At 50.1% G+C, this 18,232-nt stretch overlaps 1 protein-coding gene across 5 annotated transcripts in view; it reads left to right on the top strand.

Annotated features, from left to right (window-relative positions):
- Window positions 1-18,232, top strand: part of LARGE1 (LARGE xylosyl- and glucuronyltransferase 1) — a 460,854-nt gene that overhangs the window by 424,702 nt on the left and 17,920 nt on the right. For all 5 annotated transcript variants that reach the window (XM_058673507.1, XM_058673505.1, XM_004589562.3 and 2 more), the window contains 2 exons: window positions 6,637-6,800; window positions 13,437-13,715. In XM_058673507.1, the coding sequence (XP_058529490.1) occupies window positions 6,637-6,800; window positions 13,437-13,715 (443 nt within the window). The remainder of the gene's footprint in view (window positions 1-6,636; window positions 6,801-13,436; window positions 13,716-18,232) is intronic.

The raw sequence follows: 18,232 nt of genomic DNA on the forward strand, positions 1-18,232 counted from the left end.
CCAAGTCATTGGTGAATCTCCTGGTCTTACATAATTTTTTCTTACTCTTCTGCTAACCATTCATGCCAGCCATTATTATTTCCATCATTGAGAAAGAACGGCTTAAGGGGTTAAAGTCACCAAATGGGGTCTTGGGAGAGCTGGAAGTGATGTGGAGCCCCAGTGCTCTGTGGGGTGGTCTTTCCAGACCTATTGAATGCCCTCTGTCATCTCAACCCACCCACTAGCCCAGCGTTCCCCGTTTCCCAGCCTCTCCCAGCTTTCTCCATAATTAAGCTTCACTCAGTCTATCTGTGACCCATGGATTTTATTATGATGTTGTGTCCCTCACTAGAACACAAGCTTTGGGACTCCAGGAATTTTGATATTTTTTAAATTTATTAGCATGTCTTCATAGTTATATAAGACAGCTTGTGATATGCACCATAGATTTTGTTGAACCAGTGACCTCCAACAAGTCCTTTGCTTGAAGCACTTGTGGTGTGCTGCGAAGATTCCTGTGCTTAAAATCAGAAAACTTGGCTCTAGATGAAATCTATGACAGATCTCATCACTGTAGCCTTCCGGGAACCTCTGTCTTCCCTTCTGTAAAGTGATTAATCCATAAACCCAACCCCAGCTGTTTTAGGAGGGTTCAGCAGGTTCAGGCACTGAACGTGCAGGACACGCATGTGCAGTTTTTATTATGAGTATCGATTGTCCAAAAAGCTTTTCTTGGGCGTCTTCCCTTCCTAGTCTTAGAGATCCTCTTGTATCCTCTCTGAAGCAAAAGAAGGTTTCCAGGATCTAGGCTCTTGTGTTAGAAAGATGGTAGGTCAGGCCCGGCAGCATGGCCTAGTGGCTAAAGTCCTCGCCTTGAATGCCCCGGGATCCCATATGGGCGCCAGTTCTAATCCCGGCAGCTCCATTTCCCATCCAGCTCCCTGCCTGTGGCCTGGAAAAGCAGTCGAGGACGGCCCAAAGCTTTGGAACCCTGCACCTGCGTGGGAGACCCAGAAGAGGTTCCTGGTTCCTGGTTCCTGGTTCCTGGCTTCGGATTGGCTCAGCTTTGGCCATTGCACTCACTTGGGGAGTGAATCATCAGATGGAAGATCTTCCTCTCTGTCTCTCCTCTCTGTATATCTGACTTTGTAATAAAAATAAATAAATCTTAAAAAAAAAAAGATGGTAGGTCACCTGCAGACCCTCTGAATCTGAAGCCCACTAAGAGAAAGAGCAGCATCACCATGGCTCAATTAGATGTTAAAAATAAGACACGTACAAACAGATTCTATAAACATTGTATTGCATCACTCTGCACAGCAATGCCAGGGAACAGATGGCTGTGTGGAACAGCTGTATCCCAGAGAGACCCTGGAGGAAAGCCGAAATGCATGCCTGCTCTCATGTGCAAGCCACATGTTGCCAATTCTTTAATCACACAGTGGGCAGCCACAGTGTCCCAGATGGACAGCACCCACAACTCTAATGCCATCCAGGGCCAATTTGCGCTGGCCTTCTCTGGACCTGCCAAGTTCCAGGGCCTTAAGGGATCTCAGTGTTGGCCTGGGAGTCCAAGAATGGGATGCAGGGAGGAGAAGCCGTAGGGTTGTGAGAGTCTGTGGGTGAATGTCTGGGCCACAGGCTCACCCCTTTGAGCTGGCTGCCTGCTTGCTGTCCAGATGCAGCCAGCCCAGGGCCATTTTTGATCCGTGTAGACTCCAGGTATAATCTCTACCCTTGTCAGATGCTCAACCCTGCTTCAGCTTGTAACGCCTTCTCTCTTGAGCTGACTCTTCCATGGACCAGTGGCCCATTCTATGCAGTAGGTAACAGGGCAGATGTAGAATAAGAACACCTCATGTCATATCCAGTCATGAAGTTTCAGACCATCTTCTTAATCTCCCGGTAACTTGATTTTTCTCGTCTATAAAATGAGAATCGTGATTATTCCTACCTGAAAGAGTTGAGGGGCTAAATAACATAGCACCATGCAGAAGCTTAGAATAATGTTGCACATAGCACGTGTCCCCCCACTCCCAAATAAAGTTTGTTTTATTAAAAAAATTCATTTAATTTGTTTGAAAATTAGAGTTACAGAGATAAAGGGAGAGAGAGAAAATCTTCCATGTGCTGCCTTACTTCCCAGAGGGCCACAGTTGCAGGGCTGGGCCAAGCCCAAGCCAGGAGCTTCTTCTCATTCTCCCACTTGGATCATCTTCTGCTGCTTTTTCAAGACCATCAGTGTGGAACTGGATCATAAGTGGAACAGACAGGATGCAAACTGGCACCTCTATGGCATTCCAGCTTTGCAGGTAGCAGCGCTACCAGGTACTGCACGATACTAGCCCACCAAATTACGTTTTGCTTGTGTTATGACTATCCTGTGTTAAAATTCCTGACATGTAGCTCTGTCTGTCCTAAACTAGGAATAAATGCAGCAGTTGGAGCTCATCCCCCCATTCCTAGCACAGGGCTAGCCATAAAGTAAAAGCCCATTGAGTGCAATGATGAATTCACAGAGATACTTAAGAAAGAGGAAAACATAATCTTCCTTATCTCCTCTAAACTTAACTCAGGACTACACAGACCCTGAAGGCCTGAGATCTTGCTTTACCTGTCTGTGTGGTTTAAGAAAATTCCACTGCTTTCTGGAAACCACAGGGAAGAGCCCTGTATTCAAATATTGAAGAAAAGGATGAGAGCCCTAGCTTGTCTCAGTAACTCCTCGTGGCTCTGTCTCCTCACCCATCAGCTAAAGGCAGTAACTGGAGCTCTGCTGGTCTCATTAAGGCAAATGAGCTAATGGTTGAGAAGCCCACTGAAAAGCGGAAGGGTGACGTTCTTCAGTGTTACCTGTAAGACGTTTCTGCCCATTGCTCTAAGACAGCAGAAGCAGGGCTGTCACAAGGAGATACAAGCAGGTGTGCCTGAGGCTCCCCATGGGCTCCCTGGGACTTAGGGGCCAGAGGAGCTCCGATGCACTGGTGGTTAAGTAGCACACGGAGCTTGGTCATGGCTCAGCATGCTGGATGACTGTTATTTACCTAGGGTTCCCATGCCTGCCCCAGACGGCTGTGTCATCTTTCTCAGAACTCCTTCCATGCTGTGACGCGGCCATCCCTCCCATCCCCAGGAGTTTCTTGCCCTGGCTCTCAGCCAAAAAACAAAGTGAGGATACCTGAATGAGGTTTGAAAGTGCTGCCTGAATGAACCTCAGCTTCCTCCCCAAATTCCTTGGCCTACAGCTCAGCCACAGAGTTACCGTTTCAAATCCACGCGAAGGAAGGAATTCCAGAAAATTCATGGGAAAAAAAAAACATATTATGAGAACACTATGTAAGGATTTCAGAGTTTTTGCAGCAAAATCCTTACCTTCCTATTCCATTTTTCTGCAAGTTGTTAAGATTTATTTTATTTGTTTGGAAGACTAGTGCTCTAGAGAGATGGGGAGACAGAAGAGACAAGCAGTCTTTCATCTGCTTGGTTCACTCCCCTAAATGGCTACAACCACCAGGGCTGGGCCAAACCAAAAGCAGGAGTTTCTTCCATGTCTCCACATGGGTGCCATGGGCCTAAGTGCTTAGATCAGCTTCTTCTGCTTCCCCGGGTGCATCAGCAGGGAGCTGGAAGTGGAGCAACCAGAACTCTAACTGGTCCTAGTTCCCATATGAGATGCCATCCTTGTAGGTGGCAACTTTAGCTACTACTGTGCAACACCATCCCATATAAAGTTTGTTAAAATTTCAGCTATCCTGCTTACCTGTTGCACAACCATGTACTAGTGCCTAAAGCTTTCACAAATGACAAATGCCTTCCCCTACAAAATGTGACTGATAGTGGTCCCTAACCCATGGAGTCGGCAGGAGGCAGTTCCTACAAAGCTGTACACGTACCACTTGGCCTAAGGAGTGTCTGTTCACTGACTGTTGCTTTATGAACTTGTTCTATGATGGTTGGTCTGACTTGGGAGCCATGGTTTGCTCAAGGTTATACAGAAAGAAGGAGTGCCAGGGAAACCAAGCCTCAGTTTCTAGTTCGCCCATGATCTCACTCTGGTTTTGTCCAGCCGTGAACCCAGGACCCTTAGGCCAGAGCCTGGAGGGCACACTGCCATCCCTGTTGGAATCCTCAGGCGTGACTGGCCATCATTTCCGCCAGCTCAGAGGTCAGCCAAGTCAGCAGTGGTGTGCCGAAGGATGGGAGGATGAATACACACTGCTCAAAGGACCGTTTTCCCTGGAGTCCAAATCTTCCTGTGCTTCAGCTGGCTGCCCTAACAAGCAATTTAGTGAATGCATTTTATCTTTGGAGAAATCTGTCTTTTGTTTCTGTGACTTGCTCCTTGAAAGCACTGTGCTCCCACCATGGCCCATTCCCTGGCAGCATCGTACAGTCCTTTGTGCACGACAACACTCCCTCCAGCCCAGTGTCTCCCCAGAGAAATTACCCCAGACCCCTGACAAAACAGGAGGCCATGTTAAGCTCGCTAGAGCCTTCCCCTTGAGATAACATCAGCCAGCAATAAAAGAGCCCCGATTAGAATTTGAAAAGGTGCATAATAGCACCATAATCACATTGCTTAGGTTCGCGTAGCACTTTACAGTGTACGCAATCCTTATCCGGAGCAATAGCTCATTTGAGAAAATTGCAGGAAATTAGTTAACCACAGAAAAGTATAAAGAAGGCAATAAGATTCATCTGTGAACCTACCAGTCAGAGAAAAATCTTTGTTAATTTCATAATGTGTTCCCTTTCATCTATTTCCTCGTGAGTTTTGTTTGTTTGTTTGTCTTTCTATTGCATTGGGACCACACTGCATATCTGTTGTATGCCCTCTTTTGTTCATGGAACATTGTATCTTCCATTCTTTCATTTGATTTGCACATCCATCCCCTGGGGAGAAGTCACTGTGTTGTGAAATGTCCCCAGTTTGAGATCCAAAGGCTGGATTTCCAGCCTGGACTGTCTCATTCTCTGGCGCCCGACAGATGCCCAACCCCAAGCCTCGCGGTCCTCCTGCTCTGGAGGAGTGGTGAGCCCAGGAGCGTTCAGCATGGCAGCTAGCCCACAGCATGGGCTCAGTCCGTATCAGCGAAGTAGCAAGGACTGTCATGTCATGATAACACTAAAGCTCCGGGATGACATCTGGTTGATCTTGAGACAGTTTTGCCCAACAGCAAACCCAATGTGCTTCCCACAGTACCCAGCCCCATTCGGTGCTAGTGGTGAGCTTTAGTAAGTGCATCTGAACACCATGTGGGCTTCTGGTTGACGTGCCCCACCAGGTCAGGTTGCACTCAGAGCACTGTCTTTGGTTGCTGCTCCTTTCCTACCTCACTTCCTTAACCTGCAGTTAGGGGGCCTAACATGCCTCAGGGGCTTACTGAACATACAGGATCTAGGCGCACTGAGATCATGGAATCAGAGGTGACTTCAAGTTGGCTCCTGCTTTTAGCAACTCACTGGATGAGTGCTCTTAAAAGTGGGGAGGGGCGGAATTCCTTTATTTTTATTGGAAGGACAGAATTGCAGCAAGAAGGAGGGCAAGAGAGAGAGGAAAAGAGTGCTTCTGTCCACTGGTACATTCCCCAAATGGCCATGACATCTAGGCTGGGCCAGGCTGAAGCTAGGTCCTTCCTCTGTGTCTCTCCCTGGGGTGGTATTGTCCAAAACACTTGGACCATGTCATAGTGCTTTCCCAGGCCCATTAGTAAGGATCTGGTCAGAAATGGAACATCCTAGCCTCAATCCAGCATCCATAAGCAATACCAGCTACCGTGCCACAGTGGTGCTCCCTGAGTGGGGTGCCCAACTCCAGCTCCTAATTCCACCTTTCTGCTGATGAGGCTTTGGGGACGCAGCAGATGATGGCTCAAGTGAGTGAGTTCCTGCCACCCATGTGGAAGACCTGGGTAGAGCTTCCAGCTCCCAGCTTTGGCCCCAGAAATACTGTGTGTGAACTTTAAAACTGTTTATGACCATCTTAATCCTATGTTTCCATGAACTTTTAAAAATACTTCTAAAATCTGTTAACTGTGTCCCAAATGCAAAAGTCCTCAATTCCCAGAGAGCAGGTTATCCTGGAGAGGGGTGGAACTGGTTTGACTTCTACCACCAGATTCCTGAGAGAAAAGGGAAAGAGAAAAAAAAAAGAGAGAGAGAAAAGAAATTGCCTAGATTCTGATTGAACTCAGATGAAATGGAGGGAAAAGAATTTTTGTATTGGTCATGCATTTGTTTCATTTTTCTCTCCAGTGCCTGGTGCAATTATTGAAATGTGCAGCTCTGCAGAGAGAAAAGCATCAGGTCACACCAAAGTCCTTTCTGTTTTGGTTTTTCTTTGCTTTGTTATTTGACCTCACTGTGCTAAATTGTCTAAAAAAGCATTTGTTTGATTTGTACGGTAGGTCACCCATTTTGTCATTGAGGACTGTCATAGTTCTTGGCCACAAGGTGGCCTGCTTCTCCTGAGTCCCTTTCTGAAGTTAGATTGAATTGTGGGGTTGGGAAGAAGACTAAAAGCAAAATCTACCTGTGCCCCTCAATAGCATCCCAGCTGGTGATAAACTCAGGAAAGCAAGGCATAGGCCAGGCAGGCATCCAGGCCCCAGGAGCTGGCTTTCCTGTCCCCAAGCTCCTCCTCCTACCTTCCAGCTGCAGAAGCAGCTTTCAGAGCTGGATGAGGACGACCTGTGCTATGAGTTCCGGCGAGAGCGCTTCACTGTCCACCGCACGCACCTCTACTTCCTGCACTATGAATATGAGCCAGCTGCCGACAACACGGACGTCACCTTGGTCGCCCAGCTCTCCATGGACAGGTAGGATCGGGGCCCCCACCCGTTACCCAGTTCCCTCATGACCACTCTTTGCCTGGAGGGTCAACTGGAGAAGGGAGAGATGGCCATACAGTTTTAACATTTTACAATCCAGTGAGGTGGGGCTTTGTTCCTGCCACTGAAAAACAAGGGGTTCTGACTGAGAGCAAAGGGAGTAGCTGGGTCTGAAGAGATAGACTTGTACTCACATGATCAAAAAAGAAAAGGTGTAGACCCAGGCTACAGCTGCTGCTAGAAATTATGCTATGTCCTTTCACTAAGTGAACAACCATGCGTGGAACATAATGGGGTAGCAATGATCTGAGCCTGCCCATAGGCAGTGTATAGCACAAGGTGCCTCCGAGGGTGGAGAAGAGGCCAGGCCCACAGGGAACACCCAGAGTGCGATCAGAGCTGAATAGGCAGAAGTGAGGAAGTGGTAGGGCTGGGTAGCTACATAGCTGGGTCACAGGGCCCTCGAGGAAAACAGGGGAGGTGGCTGGCATTTCGGACTCTAATCTCTGTAAGGGACCTGGCCAAGATAGTGGGCCTAAATAGTGTCCTAGAGACAGCCCGAAACTTTTTTTTAATGTTTAATTTATTTGAAAAGCAGATTTACAGAGCGCAAGAAAATCAGAGACCGTCTGTTGACTGGTTCACACCCCAAATGGCATAATGGCTAGGGCAGAGCCAGGCCAAAGCCAGGAGCACAGAACTCCGCCTCACGTGGGTGCAGCAGTCCAAGCACTTGGGCCATCTTTTGCTGTTCTCCCAGGTACATTAGCAAGGAGCTGGATTGGAAGTGGAGCCCATATTGGTATGTTAGATTAACCCATTGCACCACAAGGCTGGCTCCTATTTAAAAAAAAATCTATTTATGTATTTTATTTGAAAAGTGCAGTTAGAGAGAGAGGGAAAGACAAAAAGAGGAATTGACTGTGTCCTCTTGGCGTCTCACCTGCTTTTGGTCCGAATGCCCAAGCTCCCTGCACCACCAAACAGCTCCATCGGTAAGTCACATAATCACACCAGCCCTCTCTGTACACGATTCTCCCCTATGCTATAGAAAATGAAAGTAAGATCTAATCTTCCATGGAATGATGAGTGGGAATCTAGTGGGGGCTTCTGTTCTGCGCACAGCGTGGCGGTGCCTCAGATGCTGTGGTTTTCACAGGTGAGTGAGTTCTGCCTGTGCCCACGATCTCATCTCTCTGACAATTAATGGTTCGCCAGAGTTGCATTCAAAGGCTGCAGTTGTCAGCAGTAGATTCTCAGTTGAAGTCCATGGCCACTGACGACTGCAGAAATCTGACCTAGTCTCACATCAGAATTCAGTTTGACCACACAGTAAAGGAGGCCTGGTCCCTGGGCTGGGTGCTGTGGGTCTTCTGTGGCTCTGCCTCTTCTTGGGTTTTGAACAAGTCCCATTAACACCTCCAAATCTCAGTTTTCTCAGCTGTATCCTGGGAATAGCAAGTGCTTCATCATTCTCTAGGGTTATAGAGATCAGATGAGCAGATACAGGCCCAAAACTTAGCTTCACTGTATATTCCAAGGCTCCCTAAATCCAGCCCTTGACCTGTGTGGTACTGGGTAAAAGACCCTGGAAATATGGAAAGAAAGCTCCAGAGCTTGGGCACTTTTGGGGTTGGTTGTCTCCCACACCTTGTTAAGATCCTGGGTAGGATGAAATGAGCAATCCTGTGGAAGCCTGTGGCCCATAGTTTACACCCAGTAAGCACAGGCTGGACCCAAGCAGCTTTATGAGGACTCTAGCCGCGGCAGATACTCCGGAGAAGCCTGGATTCAGAGTCCACTGGTACCACTTCCCAGCAAATGGGAGGGATAGCAGGTTACTCGGTCACATTCCAGGAAGTGGCCTGGCCACTGTCAGGTTCACAAAGTGTGCCACAGATCCTGTGAAATAAGAAAATGTAAGGTACCTACCAAGTAGTCCCTGTGAACAAATATTACAAATATTAATTTCTCTTCCCCTAGTGTTTTTTTTTTTACAACCTGTATACTAACAAGAGAATTTGCTATCTGGAATTATAACCACACAGAAGGAAAATGACTTGAGTTATTAGCAACCCAAATGTGTCTTTCTGTACACAGAGAAAAGCAGAAACCAGTGGGTAGCATCCTGCGGGCATGAGCTGCAGGTGCCCCCAGCAGGACCTGCCCTCACAGTGCCTGCATGACACACCTTTGCATAGCAGATGCTGAACACCCACTTACCCCCCCACCGCACACACACAATGAAGGGGGACGCGTGTTGCCATCGGAGGCCTGGCGAGAGCTGCTGAGCAGGACACAGTGAGAAGCCACAAAGCAGTATCCTAGCTGTTGCCAACAGAGGAATTCCTGCAGCCACTTCCCTTCCATCCTGAACAGCCTATTACAATGCCATGTGCTGACTGGGGCCTGTTGCATTGATTTTTAATTTAAGAAACATTCTGAGTGTGTTCTGTAAATCTTCGAGTCAGAAGTAGGCCCTACGTGAACGCCACAACAAATTAGGGCACCGGCCTGCCAGCTCCCGGGCCCGTCTCCCTCTAGGATTCCCTTCAGAACGAATGAGTGCCACACCACAGGCAGCTCTGACGCCAGGAAGCATGCTCAGCTGGACCCATTCTGCTCATCCCAGCAGAGGAAGGGAAGGGCTGGCAGGACAAGGGAGGCGGACGCTGGGGATGGGGGCCACCCTGAACTCCAGCACCTGACTGGGGAGACACGTGCTGGGAGAGTCCATCAGACAAACCTGCCGGTGAAGTCAACCACTCCCGCAGAGCATTGTGTGGCTGATGGGTTTCCTCTTTGCTGTCTGCACGAGCTGGAAAAACAGATTAACTGGAGTCTCTAGGAGGGACCCAGGAATCTGTATTTGAAGCTCCCAGTTGGGTCTCTCACTAGCAAAGGGAAGGAGCCTTTCAAAAGATCAACCAGCTCACACTTTAGAAGCCTTGGATGACCATGACCTCTCATTGCCTTCAGAGTAGCATCCGCCCATAGTAGCTGGCACATGCCCACCTCCATGATATCCTCTTTCCTCTTCTCTTTGCTCCTCCACTCTTCATCCATGCTGGTCCTGCTGCTGCTTACTTGAACCGGCTAACTCTATTTTGGCTGCAAAGCCGGTTTCCTCCTCTAAGAAAGCTTTTCACCCAGACTTCCACCAAGCTGGCCTCTTCCTGTTGGGTAGATGTCTTACACCTGTTCACTGGGAGGCTCATGAACAGCAGACGTCACTTTGGCATGGTTCAGGAGGCTGGGCAGCCCGAGGTCAGGGGGTCCCCTCGTGTGCCTGGTGAAACCTTGCTCCCTGTTGTACAGATAGTACCTTTGTGCAGTAGAAGAGCCAGGGAGCGTTCTGGGACCTCCTTGCCAAAGGCACTAGCTCCATTTGTGAGCACCCAGTGGCTTGGGCTAACTCCCCAATCCTCCCCCTCCTAAAGCCCTCACCTCAAGGTTAGGATTTCAGCAGGGAAGGGCAGGGACATTCCGGCCATAGCTCTAGGTCTCTCCCACCTCTTTGGAGGAGCCTCCCCTGGCCAGGCCTTGTCCCTGCCCTGTGCCTGTGTTGTGCATCTGGGCGTATCACAGTGTTCTCCCACATGCACGCTATGCTTCAAGCTCCAGAATGACAGGCACTTTTCCTGTGTGACGTCCCTGGCCCACTGCAGATCCTCAATGAACAGTCTGTTGGATGGATGCACGTTCAAAAGGGAGAAGTGGGGGATATTGCAGCTCATATACTGAGCATCTCCTGTGTATGTCACTGTGTGCCAGACTCTGTAATGATCCCATTTAACATTCAAGTCTAGTTAGGGGCTTGTATCAGTGAGTGACCCATTGCTGCTTAACAGGCAGTCCTGACTCTGAGCCCAGAAGTCTATGGATCAGCAGTTCACCTGGGCTACTTCATGTGTCTGCCATCAGCTAAGTGGCTTTGCTGGGGATTGTATGACAGCCAGATGGGACAAAGGACATGTGGGAACCACATGACTTCTATGGAAAGGTAGCATTGACCTGTTCGCAGGTGGCAGTTGCAGGTTTCAGAGCAGCAACAGAGTTCCCACTTGGTAGGTGACTCACCCATTGCCTACAACAACCAGGGTTGGGCCAGGCTGAAGCTGGGAGCTTAGCTCAGCTCTCCTACCCATGTAGTGGCATCACGGCTGACCCTAGAATCTATGTGGGCAGAAAGCTGAAATCTGAAACCAGAACCAGGACAATTCCAAAACCCAGGTACTCTGATGTGGGAGGGGACCTTCTTCACTAGCATCTTAAACACGAGGCTAGATGCCCATCCCAAGCTGAATGAGAGCAGGTATTGCCAAAGGATGTGTATAGATGGAGCAGAATAACTTGGCGCCCTTTTCTAGATCCCCAACTCGCATGCTTGGACGTTCAAGTTTAGAGAACAACACAACTGACCTGAGGTCAAATCCAGATATATCTGACCCTAGACCTACAACTGCAAAGCATGAAGATCCTGGGTTTGGGTTCAGGCAGACCTGGGTGTACAGCCTGACTTAAAGGTGTCACTTGTTTCACCTCCTTGGGATCCCCCCACTGTGAAATGGGGACACACAGCTCACCTCTTTCGGGTGACCATGCGTGGCGACCAGGAGCTCGGTCACCGTGTGGCCTGCACCTGACACACAGCAGGGGAGAGGCAGAGCTGTGGGCTATCGTTGTCACCCTGTATGTGGTCATCGTGGATGCTAAGCCCAGTTTGTCTCAGTTATTCACATCCTGGCAGAAAGGTTGGTTCTTAGCCCAGAGAAGGTTGAGGAGGTGAGGGCTGATGGCTTAGAAACAGCACTGGGCCGCGCCATCATTGGTTCTCCTTCACTCACTGATGTGCCGCAGAGCATCTGGCACCATTTCCAGGGAAGCTCAACTTATTTTTCACAGCCGTGGCCCCTTTCTATGGGGATGTTGAGCACTTTGTCTCAGTTCTTACTGTAAACTCTCGGCAGAACTGAGAAGGGAGTTGTGCAGGTGGGGCTTGCTCCATGGTTGGAAAACTGGGGGTTAGAATCCAAGTCCATGGAAGAATCCAGATCAGTACCACCCCTTGCTCACGCCCAGTGAAACATGCCTCTGGGCCCCCATGCCCTCTCACCAGCAGCTCTCAAATCTCCATATTGGAAACTACTCTTGCCCTGTACTCCCTGTGCTGTAAGGATCTGCACAGGTAGCTGTCCCTTGGGCTACAGAGACAAAACTGAGGTGCAAAAGGAAAGCACTCAAAGGAAACCCCAGACTCTCAAAGCCTGGAAGAGTGTGGACCCTGCAGCAGGGGTTCCCCTTAAACCAATGTTAGCTGAAGGGTGATATGAAGAATGTGGCTCTGGTCAAGGCCAGCATTGTGGCGTTGCATGTTAAGCCACTACCTGCTACACTGCATCCATATGAGTGCAGGTTCAAGTCCCAGCTGCTCCACTTCCCATCCAGCTTCCAGAATGAGAAAGCAGCAGAAGCTGTCTCGAGTCATCGATCTTCCACACCCACAAGGTGAAGACCTAAATGAAGTTCCTGACTTCCGGCTTGGACCAGGCCAAGCCCAGCCATTGAAGCCATTCGAAACTAGAAAGATCTCTACCCCAATGCACACACACACCCTGTAACTCTGCCTTTCAGATCAATAAATCTTCTTTAAAAGTGGCTCTGGACAACTTGATTAACAGGCAGTGTTAGGGATGAGAAATGGTGGGCATGTTGCCCCGGTGAGTATCTAAATCCTCAGAACCAAGAGAGGAAGCCAGGGTGGGCAGCGCTAATTCTTGGAATGACCAAAAGCTAACTCTGGAATCCATTGAGAAAGCCATTGAAACAAAATAGGTGTTCCCATTTCCTTTTATTTAGAAGCGTAGAAATACACAGAATCTATTTCCTGGTAATTGTCTGAATGAAGTGAACATTCTGACCAGCAGACTGCTGATAAACATGTACCTCTTGCTGGTGGCGGGGAAGAATGGAAATAGTTTTCTGTTGTTTGTTCATCATAGATGGTATGTGCTGGGCACTTCTGTTCCCTCTCGGTGGTAGGGGCAGGGTACGGGGGCTGTCTTCATAGACTGCTCTCCACATACTTTTTGTTAGAAGCACCTTTTATTCCCCAACACCCAACTCTGTTCCTTTTCTCTATGCTTGGCTCAGCTCCACACCCCCAAGGTGGCCTTGCGAGAAACACAGACAGCATCATTCTGGGGACACAGAATGAGGCAGAGCACCTGCCACACACAGTCATCATCTGGATTGTTACCTTCTTTCCCCTTGAAGCAAGAATTGCACATGTTTATGGGAATGCAGTGTGATTATTCAACATTCACATACACCATGTAAAGATCAAATCAGGGGCAAAGAGCATTTTCGGCCCCTCAAGTATTTATCATTTCTGTTTTCCTGGAAAGCTGCAGATCCTTGGAGTGTTTCTTGTAAAAACAATCCTATCAAGAACGAACTCTTCTGTGTACTGCTTGTATTCGGGGTGTAACCCTGTGGCCCGGGTCTGTCTGTTTTCTGTAGCTGGTCACTGCGGGAGACATGAGCCCAGCCAAGAGGGGAGACACGTGACCCCTGGAAGAAGGGTGGGCGCAGGTGCTCAACTCACCTGTCCTTCTCTTACAGACTCCAGATGCTGGAAGCCATCTGTAAACACTGGGAGGGGCCCATCAGCCTTGCCTTGTACCTGTCGGACGCCGAGGCCCAGCAGTTCCTGCGCTACGCCCAGGGCTCCGAGGTGCTCATGAGCCGCCACAACGTGGGCTACCACATCGTCTACAAGGAGGGCCAGTTCTACCCCGTGAACCTCCTGCGTAATGTTGCCATGAAGCACATCAGCACCCCCTACACGTTTCTGTCTGACATCGACTTCCTGCCCATGTACGGGCTCTACGAGTACCTCAGGTAAGGACCCTGGAACCCCTCAGCTCCTGGGGACAGGAGGCCCACAGAGGTTTAGAGCAGAGCCACACGGCCACAAGGGCCGTCCCCTAGCCCAGAGCTCTCCTGGGTTCATCGGCACCATGGAGCTCTGGGAAGGGAGAGGACCTTTCCAGGCTCATGCCAGTGAGAGCTCATTCCTAGTGGCTGTGGAAGTGGCCCCAGGCAAGCCGACGTCTTCCTAGGACTCGGGTTTGCATTGTGAAAGGTGAGTTTGGTCTAGAAGTCCCTCTGCATGTCTCCCAGTCAGGTGATGTTTCTATGGCATCTTTGAACTTGGGGCAGGTTCCCCACTCCCCTCTTAGATCAGGCAGCCTCCAGCTGTTCTTAGGGCCAGAGCCCAGTGTGCTGCCTGCCCATCCTCTGCTGAAGCACTCACTCAGCAACAGCCCCTGGCCTGGGGTCTCCTTCCCTCCCCCACAGCCTTTTAGCACCTTCCTTTCCCAACGAAAAACCTGTGGGAACGGGCAGCTGAAAGCACGGGGTTACATGCTCAGTGACAAGGAAGCTGAGGTCCGAAGCCGCCCAGGCACCTGATCACCCTATGGCTGCCTCTCCGCATCTCCTCTAAGCTCCCCCCACACAGAGGGGCAGGTGTCCAGCCAGCTGAGCACACACTCGGCTGAAGGGCTGGCTGTGTGGGGGACAGCGTTTCCCACAGAACAGTAAACCATGGGAACTGAAGGCAGCTGGTGCGTTCCTGTAGCCTGGAAGTCTCATTTTACCCAAGAGATGATCAAAGGCGCAGGTATATCTGATCCAAGAACAGTCTTTAGAGGCCAGTGTTTATTGTATCGAGTTGTCCCTGCTGCAGAGCGCTGGCCTGGACCCGACTACCATGAGAGCAGGCTTGTATTGTAGAAGCCCTCGGATCCACATCGAAAGCCCCCAAATGCAGCCACGTTTACCCTGGGCCTCCAGGAAGGACAGCAGAGGCCCGGGGAAGGAAAACAGCCTGCTCAGTGCACAGAGCTCACCCCAGGGTTTGGAGCAGCCTCTGTTTTGCTGCCTCTGGCTTCCTACGTGTTCCAGACTGCATGGGAATCTCATTTTTGCCCTCTGCATGCCTGCCTCTGTGTCTTTGTCTCACTGGGTCTCTGCAAAGAGCTTCTTGGAGTCCTGCAGCTGCCGAACCACACGTTCTGTGAACACCCCAGTACACACACACTCACCCCATTGCCTGCTCTCCCTCAGCAAGGGAAGGCTGCCTATGTTCTCAAGGCAGCTCTGAAAAGCCAAGTCTTCTTCCGGTAGCTGTTGAGATGGCCTAGCATCCATCTGTTGCCTGCAGGTCCCACTCGCCCCCTCTCCGTGCCTTCAGCAGCAGGGTAGGCGGCCCCTGGGCAGTATAACCCTGAGTCGCAGAGGATAAGGGTGGAGGGGGTTGTGGTGCCAGACTCCTGTGAGTCCCAACTCGGCTTGGCAGTTTTTATGTCCAGCTCAGCCTTTGCAATTCCAGGTGTGGAGTGAGGGCGCCCCCACGTGGCCATGATCCCTGAGGATGGTGAAACGCAGTTGGCTACAGGCTCCAGAAGGGAGAGATGGATGGGGAGTGTAGGGGGAGTGAGGGGACTTCAGGATGGACCCCTGCCCCTTCTTCAGGGTCTTCCTGAAACGCACCTGAGGGCTTAGTAGAAAATGGCCCCATCCTCAGAACTGTGATCTATCGCCTTGGCTGTCCAAGAATGACACTTATATCTCACCCCAAGAGCATCACATTCTAACAATACAAGACACCGGGAGAGCCTTGTTTATCTTGTCCCTCCTGTTTCATGGGTCACAGACGCCGTTAACTGCCCATCAAGACCTCACCCACGGGAGGCCACATGGTGCCCCATGATGCTGCTCCACTCGTGAAGTCATCACACTAGGGACAAGGGACCAGGCTTGCCAGCTCTAGGTATTTCTTTACAGTGCTAAGACAGCAGCTTCGACCCATTTCCTCCAAGCAGACAACCACCTCCCAGTCCTCTTTTCCCAGGCACATAATGGCTGCTCTGTAAATACTTGGTGAGTGAGCGCAGGTATGTGAACAAGGCCAGGTCGGGGCAGCACCCAGCAGGGCTGACTGACTGCCTGCCAGAAGGCAGAATTAGGTGACATTTCCCTGCATTCATTCATGGCACTGATTCTACTAGTGTTTGCATTTGTAGAGCATTTTGCATAGTCATAAGTACTTTAACACGTGTTTTACCATTGAACTTCACCACAGTTCATTCTACAAATGAGGTTACTTAGGCTGCATAGCATGTCGCAGAAAGCAGCTTCCCTCGGGTTAACCATGATTGTCCTTTGTTCCACCTGCTTATTGGTCCATGTGTGCAGTGGGCCTGGTCCCCTCTCCATCACAGAGAGGAGCATCCTCGTGGCTTGTGTTTACCAAGCACTTCCGATGCACCAGGGAACTGATTGAACCTCTGCCCAAATTGTGCCACTTGTTTATTCATGCGTACAAGCTGATGGGTGTCCAGATGACGTCCAGATCCACACAGGTTCCCACAAAGCTTCCCCCCGAGTGCCCCACGCCCCCATAGTCCCCAGATAGCAAGGAGGTCGGCACCAGCTCTGCCTGCCTGGCCATTGTTGTGAGCAGTAGCCATCAGGGTGGGGGCCATTAAATAGGCACATTGAGACTTCCAGGAGGTGATGAAAAGAGTCCCTGGAAAACACCTGGGTGTGTGATCCACTTCTCAATAACTACCTTTTAAAAAAATTATTATTTCTTTTAAAATTTATCTTTGAAACCTCCTTCTTAGCATCTCTGTCTCCTATACCCCTTTCTGATTGACAAGTTCTCCTTCTGGGTATGTGAATGCCATCCATTAAGGCATCCCTCTGGCTCCCTTAGGGCTGTGGCTGTGTCTGACCTCACCCATTATGTGTCTGTCTCAGGGTCCCTTGCTCTGTTGGCAGCCTTATTGCCCTCATTTGCAAGTCCTTGCTGTTGTCCCCACACATCCCCTGGAAGCCAGGTTCTCATTTCCTAGGCAACTGTAACAGCCTCCGAGCAAGCCTGATGACCTGGCTTCTGTGTTCAGGGATATGAAGAACAGAAGAGATGGGGCGGAGGTCTGCTTCCCACGTGATGAGCACAGCTCTGAGCATGGCTCAGCTCTGCTCCCCGCACCCTCCGCTGCCCCTGGCGTCTCACCCAGAGCCTGGCTGAGCAATCCTCAGAGAAGCTCCTCGGCTCGTTTCCTCTCACTCTGGTTGGAAACGGTGCTTCCATGTAGTACTGTGGAAGAAGTGTTCACGTCTGTGAGGCTCACCAGAGGAGATGTACGCACAGCCATCCCTCGGGAAGGGAGAAGCAGGCGCAGCAGGCACTGCGCTGAGCTCAGTGTGTAGCGAGTGTGGTCCTTTTGGGAAAGCCTAGTCAAAAAGATGGCTTTGGTTTCCCATTACACAAATGAGAAGATGAAAGCACCCAAGGCCCCTTTACCCAAAGGCCATTGGCATGCGAGCGGCAGAACTGTAATTCCAGCCCAGGTCGTTCTTGGTTTCCAAGTGCTCTTTTCAAGAGCCTCTCTTTCCCCCACAGGTGTCGATTAGAAATTGAGTTCTTCAGCCTGTGGGTGAGGGGATTACAAAAAGTTCAGGAGAAAAAATGGGATTGACAGAAAAGGATATGTTGAAATCCATGCATAATTTTTTCGCAGTATGCATTTTCTATGAAGATGGAAAATTGCATGTTGAGTGTCTCCTGTGTGGCTGGCATGGTGGGGGAGCTAGAGGCATAATCATGGAGAAGTTTGGCCCTAACAGCAAACCTTGGCAGGGCTGGCGGGCACAGCAGGTACATTGAGCTACAGTCATCTCCAGGGAGTTGGAGATGAGCCAGTCCTGAGAGAATGCATACCAACTGTCAAAATGACACAAGGGAGACTCCGCCAGCAAGGGTGGTGTGGCAGGTGCAGGGAGGCCAGCTCCTCTCGCTGACCCTGCAGGGGCCTTGAGAGAAGGGCATGCTGTCTTGGGATTTCTGAAACCAGAGCCATACTCCAGCACAAGTTTCTTTCCCTCCTCCCCTCTGTCTTTAATATCTATGTCCCAGGGGAACTTGTACACAAGCCACTTGGATTCCTTACAGCTTGGGTTTGCTTACACATTGGACTTGCTGACATATGATGCCACAGAGCTCACTGGGGAAACCTAGAGCTCTCAGAGCCAACACGCCTTGTTCTCTCGTGACAGCACCTGCAGCTCTGTGGTTCCTGACACTCTTTCACTTGTCAGCACAACCTTGACTGTTGATTGAAACATCACAGAGAAATCGACATGGCCAATTCTGTTATAGGAGTGATTTTCAACCAGTGCAACGGGAAACCATCTCCGACACTTCAATGAGTAGGGAGAGAACATCCTTCACCCCTATCCAAAGAACACCCAAATGGAGACCAGCTCAACATGGTTGCTGTTTGAAGCAGTCACGCTGGTTGGAGCAAATGACAAGAAGGAAGCAGTGTGGGGCTCCTGGCTGG

Source organism: Ochotona princeps, chromosome 15 (genome assembly GCF_030435755.1).
Source record: "Ochotona princeps isolate mOchPri1 chromosome 15, mOchPri1.hap1, whole genome shotgun sequence".
In the NCBI taxonomy this organism is placed as follows: Eukaryota; Metazoa; Chordata; class Mammalia; order Lagomorpha; family Ochotonidae; genus Ochotona; species Ochotona princeps.